Source organism: Sphaerodactylus townsendi, linkage group LG06 (assembly GCF_021028975.2).
Source record: "Sphaerodactylus townsendi isolate TG3544 linkage group LG06, MPM_Stown_v2.3, whole genome shotgun sequence".
NCBI classification, from domain to species: domain Eukaryota; kingdom Metazoa; phylum Chordata; class Lepidosauria; order Squamata; family Sphaerodactylidae; genus Sphaerodactylus; species Sphaerodactylus townsendi.
Genome location: NC_059430.1, coordinates 86,149,580 through 86,164,815, shown reverse-complemented (window position 1 = coordinate 86,164,815; position 15,236 = coordinate 86,149,580). Strand labels below are relative to the sequence as shown.

Genomic DNA, 15,236 nt, shown 5'->3' with positions numbered 1-15,236 from the left:
GGCTACAAAGATCAGATCCCCTGGAGAAAATGGGTGCTTTAGAGCATTATGCCCTGCTGACACTCCTTCCCTCCCCAAAGTCCACCCCCCCCCCAAAATTCCAGAAATTTCCCCACTAGTAGTTGACAACTTTACCTGGCAGGATAAAACTATAGTATAGACAGATGTGCATCATCAGGACCTCTAAGTGACTTTATAGCTTTAGAAATACCTATTAATGAAGTTTGAACAAGCTGATAACCTATGAAAAACATTGGTGGGAATAGAAATTGTTAAAACTGGGAAATCTCTCCTCCCACCAACCCTCTTTCTCCACTAGGATACTAAAATAATTACTAAATGTCTTGAGCAATTGAACATTCTAACCCCTACATACTTAACAGACTTTCAACAGATCACATCATTGAGGGAAATTAAAATGCTCGGTGTTCATCAGGACTTGAGGGGAGAGGAACACTTAAAAAAAATTATGAACTTGTTTTTTTTAAAAAAAAAAATTCCCACAAACCCAGGTTGAATCTTGTTTACTGGAAGGCTCTTGACCCTAAAGTAATTAGTTCATATCAGTTTCTCATGCTTTTGTGATCAGAACAAACAGCATTCTACAAAACCACTTGTCACTGACAGCTCTGTTTTTCACTCTGGCTGGCTGAGAGACAGCAGAGCCCATCCTCTTCTTCCATGCCAGCAAAGCAACAGGCCCCACTGATTGCAGATCTCCATCATAACAAAGGTCAAGGGGAAGAGCTTGGTTTCCCTCTTATGTACTTCTTCCAGCTCTGTGATATCCTTCCTGAGATACAGTGGTCATAGAAGGAAGCAGTAACAGAGGGAGGAAGGATATCCTTCCCATTGCCAGCTACATAGGAAGCACCAACATAGTGACTGCCCAGTGATGGCAGCTCTGGGTGTGGAATGGGGCAAGCCAGCCAGTGTAGCAAAAGCCCTGTGCAGGGGATGGACAGAAGCTGTCAAGATAGATGGGCAGGAAGGCACTGCTTGGACTTCAATTGTTTCACTGGGCACCTTAGCAACTTTCCCAGCCATGTGATTGTTCCTCTTCCATCATCCTTTCTGCATAGCTTCCAGCAAGAGGAGGGGAGTCTGGCTGTAGCATTTGCCTTGATGGGACTGGGAAGATAAAAATCTTCATCTATGAACAGTCTGAAATAAATTGCTGGAAATGTGGCAAGGAGGCATCCCTCCTGGAACTCTTGCCAGTGCCAGCTGGGTCCGCAGCTACCTCCTCAGTACTAGGGTTTATTTATAGTTCAGTTTTTGTTATTACCTCTCCAGCAGCGCCTAGGTGTCAGGCCTACCTCCATGGCAATTGCATTCAGGTTCTTAAAGTGAAAGAAACTAATCATCTAAGTACATATGAAGGAAATAATAGATTTTGCACAAAGAGCAATTGACTTGCGGAGTCTCTGGCACAGGATGAAGAGATGGCTACCCCACCAGTTTATCTGGTTTTTAAAGAGGCTCAGACAAATTAATGAGAAAAAAGGTCTGACCTTGCCACAGGCTTAGGAAATACTTGGAGACTTTGGGCCTGGGCCTGGACAGAGAGAGAGAGAGAAATGTTTGGGGACCTCTGTAATCTGGAGATTACCTGCAATTCAAGGAGAATCCAGGTCCTACCTGGCGGTTGGCAATCCCTGACGCACCTTTTCAGTAGCATAAAATGCTCCCCATCCACACTTATAAACACAGTTTGGATACGGTCCAATTATCTTATGGTGATGGGATTAGATTGCAATTGGCTACCAAGATCAGCCACATTTTGTAGCCTGTTGAGAATCATGGCGATTAACAGCATCAATCAAGGGATTAAGATCCAGCACAGAACTCTTACCCTCACAACTTGTCATGATTTCATGCTTCCTTGATCTTCCTTGCACATTCCAATTAGAGTGGCAGCAAGGAGCAAATACAATTTTGACATAAAAACAAAAAGCTTTTAAATCCATATATAACCTCCTTGATGCCCTATAGGGCCCTATGGATTTAAGCTCTACAAACCAATGTCTACACTGCTGGAAGTGAGCAGGGCAGATCCACTGAACTGCAGCCTGCGCTTACAGCATGCATTAGCAACCTGCAACCATCAATGCTGCGGATGACAGAGCAGGTGCAATGTCAGAATGCAAGTTACTTTCTTACATAAAATAAGTTTGCTTCTTGTCCTCCTGCTTCAGTGTTATTGCACAAAACAAGAAAACAGTCCACTCTTTTCCTGTCTTCCCTTAAAATAAATTCAAAGCAACAGTGCAAACATGCACTGATGCAGATTCACATTTAGTTAAAATTAACTTCCACAGATTTGGAAACAACTTCTAAATCAGGCTACGCAGGATCTTACACTTTAATGCTGCAGTCCTAAAAGTAATGGCATAAATCGCACTGTAAGCTAGAAGACACTCCTTTAGCCGAGGGAGTCTTCCTCCAACAAAACTTAAGTTGGAGGAAGCCACCATAAGCTGGCAGCCAGTTTCACGTTTCACTCAGTGGAGGGGAAGGACACAGGCTGATCTAAAATCCATCTCACTAAAATCAGTACAGCTTAGAGCACACAAATCACCAGAAACATACACAGCTTCAAAATTCAAGAGAATATAAAAAGCACTTGGTTTTTTTTAAAATAAGGCCACAGCCTCTTAAGTCACACTATCCTATTTCATACTCATCCCCATAATCCTGAAGGAGACACCATTTTGTGGCACAGTTGCCAATTTAAGATAATGTATTTTTGGAAATGTATTTTCCCTGTATTTTAGCATGAGAAGAGATCCATTATTTACATATAAAGAATCAGCAAATCTATATGAGGCATGCTAAGGGAATCAATCAAGTGCTACAATAGAAACTTACCAAGGCTTATCCCTTGATACCTTTGAAGAAAAGACCATGTGCTGTTTGCTATTGGAGGTAAGTAGATTGTCTTTGGGCGTTCTGAATGGCTTTGAGTTGTTGCTGACAGGGTTATGGCCGCCGATACACGATTTCGGTTTCATCTGTACTAGTGATGCCCGGGAATTGCAGGATGGAGATGCTGGAGATGGGGAAGGCTTACACATTGAACTGTGTCGTCGTTCTATAGTGGGGGGAAAAGTACCAAAAAAGACACTAAATACACAAAATAAAGGCACCTAGATAAGGAGTGAAAAAAACAGAAAGAACCCCAAGCAATATGGAAAGAAGGCTCAAAAATACTGTGCGTTGCACTAATCTGCTGCAAATATAATAGAGATATTATATTGAAAGATACTTAGAATGAACTGTAGAAAAAACAGCGGGTGTAAGTCCCCCTTTTGAGAATCACCACACTGTGGCACTGCCTGGAGAAGCTCTGCTAACCGCTCTCACCAAGTATCATAACCCAGTCTTGGGGTGTATGTACATGACACCTGATGTGTTCTAGTGCTACCATCAAGATCCTGAGCCTGCTGCCTTGCAGAACCAGGCTTTCAGGTACGTTTAACTGAGTATGGACTGCCAGAAGAATCCTCCATATATTGAAGAACATGTAAATCCTCTTCCTTGGCATTTAGTCCAGTTGATGGAGTACCTGAGGGGGTGATTTTGTTTTTTTAAATACTCAAATACTTGGGAGAGAAGTTAAATTTCACTGACCAAAATTTAAGTGGTCTTTATCATTTGAAGGACTGCATTTAACAACCCTAAATTTGCTAGATTGCAACAGGTAAGTTTAACACCACATGAAGATGGAACAAATGATTCATGTAAGAACAAGAAACTGCACAAGGGGCACTGGGTGCTACAAGTTTTGTTTGTGTACAGTCCAGCTTAGGCTGAAGGTTTCTCCATGCAACACATGGAAAATAAATCAAGATATTGCATCACATACACAAACCAGCTTTACAGAGGTACAATCTGAGCTCAAGAACAATTGTTGATACTACACATCATGCCCCCATTTCCTATCACTAGTAACATATGCAATCAAATGGACTACAGTGCACCAAAACTTTCATTTTCGGCCTTCTTGTTTATGATTCAATCTAGTATTTAGTTCAAAAATTCTCACTAGGGATGCCAGTCACCACATATGAAACTGTCTCAGACCAAATCAAACCACTGGTCCAAACACCAGTATTGTCCACTTTGATGGGTAGCAATGTTTCAGACTCTCAGAGAAAAGCATTTCCTAACCCCCAGGACCCTACAGTCTTTAAAGCATAGATGCCAGGGACTGAACATGTTACCGTCTACATTAGAACCAAGTGCGCAGCCTCGGTCTCCTTGCCCTCTTTGTCTGGACTCAAACCCATCAAGCAGCAGCTCACCAAGACAGCACAAGTCACACACAGCGCCAAGGCTGACATTCAGTCTATCCACAATTGTCATCCTCCAGCCACAGGGAAACAGACTAGGATAACTCCAAATGTGTACAAATGTCAATTCTTTAAAAATGACTGTATTACTACAATCAATACATCCAACTTGCAAAAAATAAAGTTAATTTGATGGGGGGAGGGTGTTTTGTCCTTTCTAATTGTGCAGCAAAATTACAGTGAAAGGCCCTCTGAGGTCCATTTCTGTCCAGTCAATACAATGGGATCAAGGGCAAAGGTGCTGTGAAGTGCAGAATCAAGTCCTATCACCTTAACCATGCATTCTTCCTAGTTCCTGAACGCAGACATATCAAATACCAAAAACTGATCTCGCCCAAAGGAATAAAATGGGCTGTATCTTCTCATACAGGACAGTATTAATTCCCAGTTATCAAATAAGTCTGCATTTGCTATAAAATTAAAACTGTGTAATCTAGCATCATGTCAGCAAGTTGTAAAATCAGTAACATTCCGGTTTAAAGCCATAGGAAAGATGGATATTCACACGAACTGACACTAGAGTGTTTCAAAAGAAGAAAAAATAATAAAATCAACTAAAGAGAAAGGAGCAAAGAAAACAAATTTTAGAAATCCAAGGTTGCCAATCTGAGCCATGCCTTGGAGGGATGAATATTTCTGGATCCTTTCAGACCAAGATGGGCATACCACAGGTTGAATATTCAGTGCTAGTATTCTGAGCATAAAGTTTCTATTTAGACAGAAAGTGTTTTTGTCATTCCTCTTTATCTGAAGTACTGTCTCAAATTGTACTATCTAGCCTGCCAATTTCAGCTCCATTCTCCCTTAATCCCACCTTCATATGAGACATAGGTGGAAAAAACCAGAAACAGAGTCGTTTCTGTTGTAGCACTTCACCTTCAGAACATATCTGTCCATCCTGGATTTTTAACAGGGGGACTCCATCTTTTCTAGCTTTTAATGGTCTGTTTTTAGCCCAAGAATTACTTTCTCGATCTAATTTTAAGCTGCTGAATGTTTCTTTATAACATTTTTATAGCTTGTTAACAATAATACTTATTGTTGTTATTATTTCACTGTTTGTTTTTTCCTTTGTTTGTGCACCAGCTGAAGAAGGTCCCTGGAGTAGTGGCACATATGTTCCAAACAATAATGAAACAATGCCATACAAAGCGTGATGGCTTGTTTGCTCTGAGTTTGAACTCTTCAACCTAGCAAGGTTATACTACGAGTGTCACTTATTCTGAGAAGAAATTAAAAGGTGAGAGCTAAGAGCCCCAAATTGTTCCTATCGTTTGATCTTCTTTATAGCTTTAAGCACCAATTAGCACTTGTCCAGATAAACAGAATCCATGCCTGGAGGAAGTTGAGAGGTTAGTTATTGTTCAGTAGTATCCTCACACAGCCAGAGCTGACAGACTACATGTTACTGTTATGTCAACATATTCGCTATATGATTCTTCAGTGGCTGGGATCATGAACGGAAACATTTCACATTTATTCAAAAAAGGACAACAAAAACAGTGACACAACAGCATCATGCCAGGGGAACAAATGGGCACAAACCATATGTAAAAGAACTGAAAGTAGTTTGGGGGCGGGGGGAGAGAGAATAGGATGTTTTTAGCGGACTATTTCTAAACCCTTTCTCCCCATGTCAGAAAGTCTATAAAAATAAAACAGAGAAAAACATTAAAGTTAAAAAGGACAAAGAGCAATACATTTAAAAAATAAAAGTTAAAAGTTGACACAAATCAAGCAGAAAGGAAAACAGAAGCAGTGTTTAACCCACACTCTGTTTAATGTTTTAAACCTTTTAAAAAGCTGTATTTTCCCCATTACAAATTGTCTTACTTACTTAAACTGCCAATTTTTTTCTTAAACAAGTTGGCTGGGGCAAAATTCAAGACATTCAGTCAAAACTGGAAAATGTTTTGGCATCATAGTTTATTTAGGCATCATAGTTTAATTTTTTTAAGGCTCAATGTAGAAGTTTGTTTATAGTACTTATAACTTGACCACAAATGCTTTACGCACTTTAAAAACCAGTATTAGAATTGCACACACTACTCTGCTTCTTAGTTCTTACTCACAGAATTGTCGTTAAATGTACAATAACTAATTGCATACTCTCTAAACTCTGAAATTTAATCATGCTGTTATTCCTCTATGACTTAAGAAGCTTCATAGATCTTAGTAAACAATGATTCACATTTTAAGCACAAAATACTTAAAAATTAATGTGCATGCGAAAAGAAAGCCCCACATATGCCAAGCATATCTTACGAGAGGAAAAACACTCATATATGGAAACAAAAGTAAAGGAGTCACTGTAAGATTAATGCGTCATAGGCACCTTTTTCATAACAAATGACAGTAAACACTTTTGCTTTCTCCAGGACAACAAAGTGTTGCAACAGCATACTTTGCATTCTATAAATTAGATTTTCACAGAATTGAAGAGACCAACAAACTCTGCCATGAAGTACAGTATATTCCAGGAGTGGTAGAAAAGATCATAAAGAAACATGTAGAACCTGAGAGAGCTGGACACACCAAACATTCGAGCTTGCATGAAAAAACTCCTGAGCAATCTTCAAATTGTATCCACCCAACTTGAATCTGCATTGTTGTAAAGGAAACAGCACAGAAGTTTGGCTCCGTTTCTTTGAGCAAACTGACAAAGGAAGTGAACAGCCAGTTTGAAAAAGAGTGCTGATGTTTCTGATAAAAAGCAGCTTAAGAAACTTGCTAACTCAAGTGACATAGCTGGAAAACTATGAGATGTTGAAATAACGACCATTTCACACTTTCACGTATTTGCAACACGAGAGTCTTGCCTTCCAAATAGAAAAAGCTACAATTCTTCTTTTCTGCCCAGGGGAAATCAGGAAGAAGCTGTACAAAACATCTTGCTAGAAAATATTTGAGCTGAAATAACTTGCATGGAGATTCAATCTGCCAAATGAATCCAATTCTAAAACAACTGTAGGCCACTTGCATGGCTGAAATATGGAACGGTTCATACAATTAGGCAATCTGCAAGGGCTGGCACGGAGGCAGACAACCGATCTCAGAAACAACAGATTTGAGCTCACATCTACTGTTTTGAATACGGTCACTCTTTACACCCTGTACAAATTTCTCTCTACCCATCGAACAGTCTCATCTTCAGAAGAATGAACTAGTACTGAATGCATAATTATTGCTTTTTGTTTAAAGACAAAGCTGTTTACAAAGTAAAGACTCACTGCACAATAATAAACAGAAGCACAAAAAATACTTTTGAAGATGACAAATTGGGGGAGGTTACCAAGGTGGAGATGATAGGCAGCCTGATGCTAAGGCCTGGTGCAGATGGAAGGCCACACCAAGTGCTCACACTGCCTGTTCCCTTGTTAGAAAGTTGAGGCCATGGAAGAGCTTTACTGCAGTGGGCAGAAGGTCCACAGTCCTGAGGTTCTCGGATCAAAAGAGCTACTTCCAGCCAGAATATTCTACGCATAGCAAGTGGAGCAGCTATTATGATTAGGTCTCTTCAACCACTATTTGTAGAACATGCAAAGGTACAGTGAATAAAGTCTGATAATGCTGAAGAAGAAATGGTGATCTCCTAACAAATTGAATGGTTGCACTTTCAAAATATGAACCTCTAAGAAATGTTCACGTTAATTCAGATGTAACTGGTAGAGTTAAGAGAACATTAGAGGGTTTGTGACACATACAGGGCATACTAATGCACATGGCATTACTATCAAATGTCTAAGGTTTCTGCTTAAATGTGACAATATGGAAAATCTCAAGGCTACAAAACTGTTACTTTATCCAAAATTTTGGATCCAGCAAATAGTGACATCCTAGAAAATAATAGTACTGTGGACAAAATTCTCACTGAAATCAAATAAATATTTATTTATTTTGTTTTTTAAAAATTGTTCACCATCAGGCAACTGGATAAGGAGAATTTACAATCCAAGGCAGGGTTTAAATAGCAAGAAAATATTGTTAATGCTTTACTAAATGCTACTATACATGAAAACAGTTTCAAGTTGGTATACAGGTGACATCATATGTCAGTTAAGCTAGCCTACATTTTTATCATCCATTGGAGATATGGAAAAGCAGTTGGTACCTTACTCCACTTCAGGTGGAATTGTCTGCTTAAACAGAAATTTTGGAGCAAGATCTTTGTTATTGTGTTCTGTTATTTATTAATACATACTGACCAGACATACAAATAAGCTAATGATGCTTAAAATCTCAAAAGCTCTGAATAAGAATTCTACTCTGTATAAAAATAACCCATAATACAAAGCTTGACATGAAAAGTCTGAAGAAATTAAATTTCTAAGATACCACTACTCTAGTTGGCATTTGTTTGGCTACTGGATGGCACACTTTGCAGATATATGCACAAAATTTTGCAACTAGCATAGAGACCTAGGACTGATCATCAGACGGGAACATTCTGACGCATTCACATTCAGATCTATCTGGAATTAAATCTACAGGAGAGATGATCTTGAATCAAGCGGCTTCAGAGAATGGACAGTAGGGGCAACAGAAGACCCAATAAATGGGGGTGGTCTACAGCAGCAAGGGGCAACCGGCTGAAATTACCAATTAAGTCTGGATTCAACCCTTTGTTTAATGTTAAACTTGCTGATAGGGATGAGGGGTTTGACTAGAATTATAAGAGTTGGAAGAGACCACAAGGGTCATCAAATCCAACCCCCTGCCATGAAGGAACACACAATCAAAACACCCTTGACAGATGGCCATCCAGCCTGTGTTTAAAACTTCCCAAAGAAGAAGACTCCACCCACTCCGAGGTAGTGTATTCCAATTTTGGAATTCAACTATAATACCAGATGTCCAAGAATGAATTATGAGGGTTTGATTTGTGATACTGATACTAAAAAAAAGAGTCTATGAACATGAGACATTTTTACATCTATGGCAATCATTCAATTCACATTGAAACAATAACAAAATTAGTAATCTACCGCAAGAAGTATTAAAATATATTTAAATGCGCATATGGGAGAAATGAAGTTATGATAGCGTACTCAGAACCTGATCTGCTAGAATTATGACAGTTGGCAAGATTAGTTTTTATTGAAGAATAGTTTAATACTGTTCCTAATATATTAGATGGTTCCTATATTGTGATTAGAGACGTCTCCAATGTACCATACACTAAACTTTCTTTTGTAATATCTTTTGGTAAATGAAAGAAAAAAATCAAAAGAAGCTGGTACATCAGAAACACAGAAGGTAAGAGGAAAGGTAACAGCATATCTAGCCACTCTTGAGATCTATACATTCCTTCAGCAAAAATGTATTCCTGAACCCATGTATGCCAATAGGCCTAACAGGAGACGGGGAGGACTGAGATCCAGTGAGCCTCAACCTTTCTGCATTACCCCTCCCCTTCTATTTTTCTCTCAGCCAGACTGTACAGATGCAGGGAAGGAGTTACATATTACCACTTCCCACAAATTCTTTCATGCAAATCTCACCCCAAGCAACGATTAGCCAAATATGGTTGGGAGAAGGTAGATTTCTCAATGAGTTGCTCCCTGCCCAACTTCCTTCAAACAACAATGTGACTCCTAACAGATAACTTTTATTTTTAATCTCAAATGCAACTCTAGTTATACCTTCAAGTGAAGCCTCCGGCTACCAACTATAAAATGGGGTGGGGGTGGGTGGGTTTGCTAATCCCCAATTCAGTAAGATGAAAGCAAAGCACACTATTAACTAAATACTACGATGATTTAAGGTGAGAGAAAAAAGGTTAATCCACAGTGGTCATGTTCATGAAAATCTCTGTGATATCCTACAATAACCTTGTTCCTGAATAACACATAAAGAGATGCATACTGTTCGTATTGAGGGAAGCTATCAGGGGATTGGTGTGTGGGAAATATATCCATTACCAAATATATTTTTGTTCACCAATATTATACATTCAGTACACAGACTGCAATCCAAACTCATTTTCAACGAGGTCTTGCGCACTTTCTGCTGTCCCCCACTCCCAGTCTAGTTTTAAATATTCTAGGATTAATCTGTGGAATAAACTTCCAAGTAAAGTGATAAGAATATGACTGCAGGAAACAGACAAGCTGATCTCAGGGATCTATTGCAGACACACTTTTCCAAAATTCAGAAAAGATCTACCATGCGGAGGGGGGCGGGGGGGACCAAACACGAATCATGATACAAGCTCCCCCTACTGTATACATATACATTAACAATTGTCTCAAAATCGTTATGGCCAATTGACTCAATCAAGAAAGCCACGGCATTCAGTTTTCAAGACCTAAGAAAGGCTGTTAATAATTGGATGGTCATTTCATAGAGCCCTCATACGTTCAAAGTGACCTGACAGCACTTGCACACACAAAAATTGCATCTCAACAGTACAAAAATTTGCCTCCAAACAATGAACACTTTTACATTGGCAAGAGAGGGAATGTCTGTTCTAGTGCTAAATTTCTAAGACTTTTATTATGGCCCAATCTTGATTGCGTGTGGCCAGTGGTGGGATCCAAAAATTTTAATAACAGGTTCCGATGGTGGTGGGATTCAAACAGTGGCGCCGCTGCACACACGCACCTCCAGTCCCTATTGGGCAGGAAGGTTGCTTTAGTAACCCCTTCTTGGCACTCAGAAAAAAATTAGTAACCACTTCTAGAGAAGTGGTGAGAACTGGTTGGATCCCACTTCTGGGTGTGGCGGGGAGGACCGGCGTTTGGGAACAGCAGAGGGTCTTGCCAGCACTTTTGTTCCCTCCATTAGTGTAAGGGGCACTCATGTCAATGGAGAAAACAAACATGCTGTCACCTGAGTGCTGCACAGGTCCATGGTGGTCATACCCGGAAGTGTGTGCCACTGGGGAGTCACCACATTTTGTACCATGTAGAGTTTCTGAATGGTCTTTGAGGGGCTCCCAGTGTACAGTGCATTACAGTAGTCTAGTCTTGATGTTACTCAGTACATAAACATTTAGACAATCTCCAATCCACTTCACAAAAAATGTTATAAAACTGTACTAGGGATTGGAGTGGGAAATAGGGGTGTGTGTTAGTGACAGCACAGTTGCGGCTAGACAATAAGTACCAACATATCTGGCTATCATCCAATATGCTACAAATCTGTGAAGCTTCTTTTCAGTGCTATCTCAGGATATAGGAAAGTTTATTCTTGAAAGTGAAGAAGTATTTGAACTACTTGTGCTACATTTAGGCTATAGAACTGCATTTATACCACCTTTAAGTTTTAACACTACTTTTCAAAGGGGAGATCTGAAGAAATCTGATTATTGTGTGTTCTATGAATGCAGCCATCAAAGTATTTGCTGATCCAGGGGTTCTCTGCTGATGGACTGTAGAGTTCAATCCCTTCACTGGCTGAAGCTCATCCAGTGAGTATCAATGCACATGCTGACCCAGGATCTAGGAGATTGAATCCCCACTCTGCCATGGAAGCCTACTGTATGACCTTGGGCCAGTCACACAGTCTCAGCTTAACCTACCTTAGTGTTGATGTGAGGATAAAATGTAAAAGAGAACGATGTAAACCATTTTCGGTCCTCACTGGGGAAAAAGGCAGGGTATAAATAAAGTATATAAACTCAATAAATAATAATAATAAATCATGCTGGAGCAGATATCTGAACTGAGGTCTCCAATCAAAATACAGCACTCCAGTAGCTACATGATCACAGTGACTCTCATTCTCTTTCTAGGTTATACTATAAAGATCCACCTGAAAACCAAGAGAAGGGAGTTGGTGATATAATCATGGGGCACCCCCTACTAGTCTCATTTATGCAAACAGTAGACCTAAAAAGGAAGAAGGAAATAACTGCCTGAATACAAATTTAAGTGACTTTTCCTCTGAATTTTACCTTGCCAGTAGTCTAATAATTATCTCCCCAGCATGAAGATTTTTGATGCAGAAAGAGGTCTGAACCTGAAATTTACAAAAAAAATTCCTATGTAGATAACGCTAAAAAAATTACAACTGCTCAAGGATTTGAGGTAGAAGAAAAGAGAAGGTGGTTAGATATGAAGATCTCTGGTGATAGTGTCATAGGGAGAAATCACCATCTTAGCAGATCAAGGGATATGGCTCGGTATTTCAGATGTCTTCAAGCAGCAGCTTTATAAACACATGTCAGAGAAGCAGGGGGTTGGATTAAATGGCCTGTATGGCCCCTTCAAACTCTATGATTCTATTTTACAATTCTATGTTACAGTACAGGCATTTCCCAGATTACTGATAACCACAAGGTAATAAGAAAGGAAGTCTGTGCTAATTATCACCCCTGAAACATACACAGGACATCCTCTTGATATGTTAGCACAAACCTGGGACACATATTTTACAAGATAAAGCTTTCAGCTTTAGGCAAAATTAGTAAATGTCATCTAAGGAGGGGATCCTAACACATTTGTAATGTCAGAAATATTGGGTTATTTAAAGTTATACAGTTTTATCGATTATTTAGCTGAAACTAAATTTCAGAAGAAAGAGAATTCCAAAAAGAGCAAACCGAAAAAACAAAAGAAAATTATCCACAGCTTGCAGAAAGGCCTTTCAGACACAAAACTGGTACAGCCCAAGTTCTTGTTATTATTAAAAGCAGAGGCCGGAAATCAAATAAATATGAGTTCCAGAAACCCTAAAGCAAAGCAGTATATACAGAAGAATGGAGGGCTGAAATATCTCAACGTAAAATTGTATGCAAATATCCATATGTATAGCACTGATAGAGAGAAGTGAATAATGAAATGTAGCTCCAGCCCACTGGAAAATTTTCATAGTTTCTAAGGAACCATTCCTGTCTGTTTGCAATGGAGTAATTTTTAAAACTCTTATTTTATTAGCATAAATATATATGTTTTAAACCTGTGATGACAGTTGCATATCATTTGGAAAAGATTTTGGTTGTGTGAAACACTCTGTTTTCCAGCCAAAAGCCCACCTCTCTGAGCAATTAGGAAGAGGGAGCCAGAAAAACTGGGTGAGTGTGGAATGCCCTCCAGATAGTACACCCACCTGGGCAAAAACAGGCAAGAAATACTGCTTCCTTATTGAAGGACAAACTGCTTCCATAATAGCAGCCCTCTGTTGCTGAAACGATGCATGGTTGTCACGGCAACAGAGCAATACCGGGAAGCTGCAGGAGTTGCTCTAGACAGTACAAAATTCCTACACAGAAGGCACTGCCATGAAGCAATCAATGCAACATGTTGCACATACACTTATACATGGTGGGAAGCTGTCACCAGCCATGGTTTCTCCCATCATAGGGCTACCCCATATAATTATGGAAAACTACATTTTAACCACTATGCAGAACTACATCTTATGGGGAACCAGTGACAAAGGGAGGGGAAACTGTGCCTGGAACATGAAGTGCCCGTGCGCCCCCTCCTGCCCACAACATGCCCTGGGCCAACATGTGACTGCAATGGTGGTGCCCAGGGCAAGCCACCCCAGATGTCCCCATTGCAGCTCCACCTCTGCAGGGAACTATATCTTAAACCACTATGCAGAAGTGGGGGAGTGGTTAAGACCAGGTGTACTCTAATCTGGAGGAACCGGGTTTGATTCCCCACTCTGCCACTTGAGCTATGGAGGCTTATCTGGGAAATTCTGATTAGCCTGTACACTCCCGACACACGCCAGCTGGGTGACCTTGGGCTAGTCACAGTTATTCTGAACTCTCTCAGCCCCACCCACCTCGCAGGGTGTTTGTTGTGAAGGGAGAAGGGAAAGGAGTTTGTAAGCCCCTTTGAGTCTCCTACAGGAAAGAAAGGGGGGATATAAATCCAACTCTTTCTCTTCTTCTTCTACAAAAGTGTAGGTATGGCAATATCTATGTACACAACATGTTTACCTTAAAATGAATACAAAGCATTAGAGGATTAAGTACTGGGCTGTATCCCAATAATGGTAGTACCATCTCCCTTGCACCATCAGAAGGCTTCACCATAAGCAGAACTGATATACAGGATCCAATCCACTGTTTCATCAAGAAGTGAGGTTGATATGAAGCACTTCAGCCAGCTTGAATTTATAAGAATTTTGTACCGCAGGTGATGGGGGATAAAACAACTTCAGAAAAGTCTTGGAGATGATGAATAGTCATTGGTATAGTAACACAAACTAGTGGGATGCTGAGAAAAGGTTGTTTACCATTCCAAAGGATATTTATCGTTCACCTATAAGGTGTCGAACGACACTAATTTGCTCACAAAAATCAATTTATACCGGGTGTGAGGCTCCACCGTCACCGGATGAATTAACTGCTTCTCCGCCATCATACTCCTTCCTTTGTTGGTCAAACTCCTGGGCCGCAGACATGGTCAAGACAGGAGCTTAACAGAACCAGCACCCTCCCTCAACCTGGCTGGCCTGCTCTGGTATTAAAAAGCCCTCCAATCTGCCTCCCGAGCTGGCACAGAAGTCCTTCTTTTAATAGCCCTCCTTCCATCTTCCAATTAATCCTGGTCCAGCACCCATCCTGCTGGCTTGCTAGATTAAAAAAAAGAAAGGAAAAGTGATGCCTCAGCCACCTCTCTGTCCACAGGTCTGGTCATGCCCACCCCTTTTGGCAGTGGCCCATCTCTGGCCATTCTGGGCTGATCCCAGAATCTGCTGCGTGTATCATCAGGTCTGTTGCCCCCATGCATCTTGGGAGGGGGGGAAGACAGGTTGCCACCCCTGGCCCACCCCTGCCCCTGCCCTCAGAGACATCCTGGCTGTTGGCTTCCACTGTGTGCAAGACAATGCCTTCTGCTACCTCCGAGGTCCTGGCTGGACTGTTTCCTGGCATCTCCTCCTTTGACCCTTGCTAGCCAATATGTCCTCCCCTGCATTTCC

The 15,236-nt window shown here is 40.5% G+C and overlaps 1 protein-coding gene across 4 annotated transcripts in view; it reads right to left on the bottom strand.

Annotated features, from left to right (window-relative positions):
* The window catches only part of ATXN7L1 (ataxin 7 like 1), a 78,630-nt gene that overhangs the window by 28,443 nt on the left and 34,951 nt on the right, over nt 1–15,236 (bottom strand). For all 4 annotated transcript variants that reach the window (XM_048500690.1, XM_048500691.1, XM_048500692.1 and 1 more), the window contains one exon: nt 2,872–3,094. In XM_048500690.1, coding sequence (XP_048356647.1) covers nt 2,872–3,094 — 223 coding nt within the window. The remainder of the gene's footprint in view (nt 1–2,871; nt 3,095–15,236) is intronic.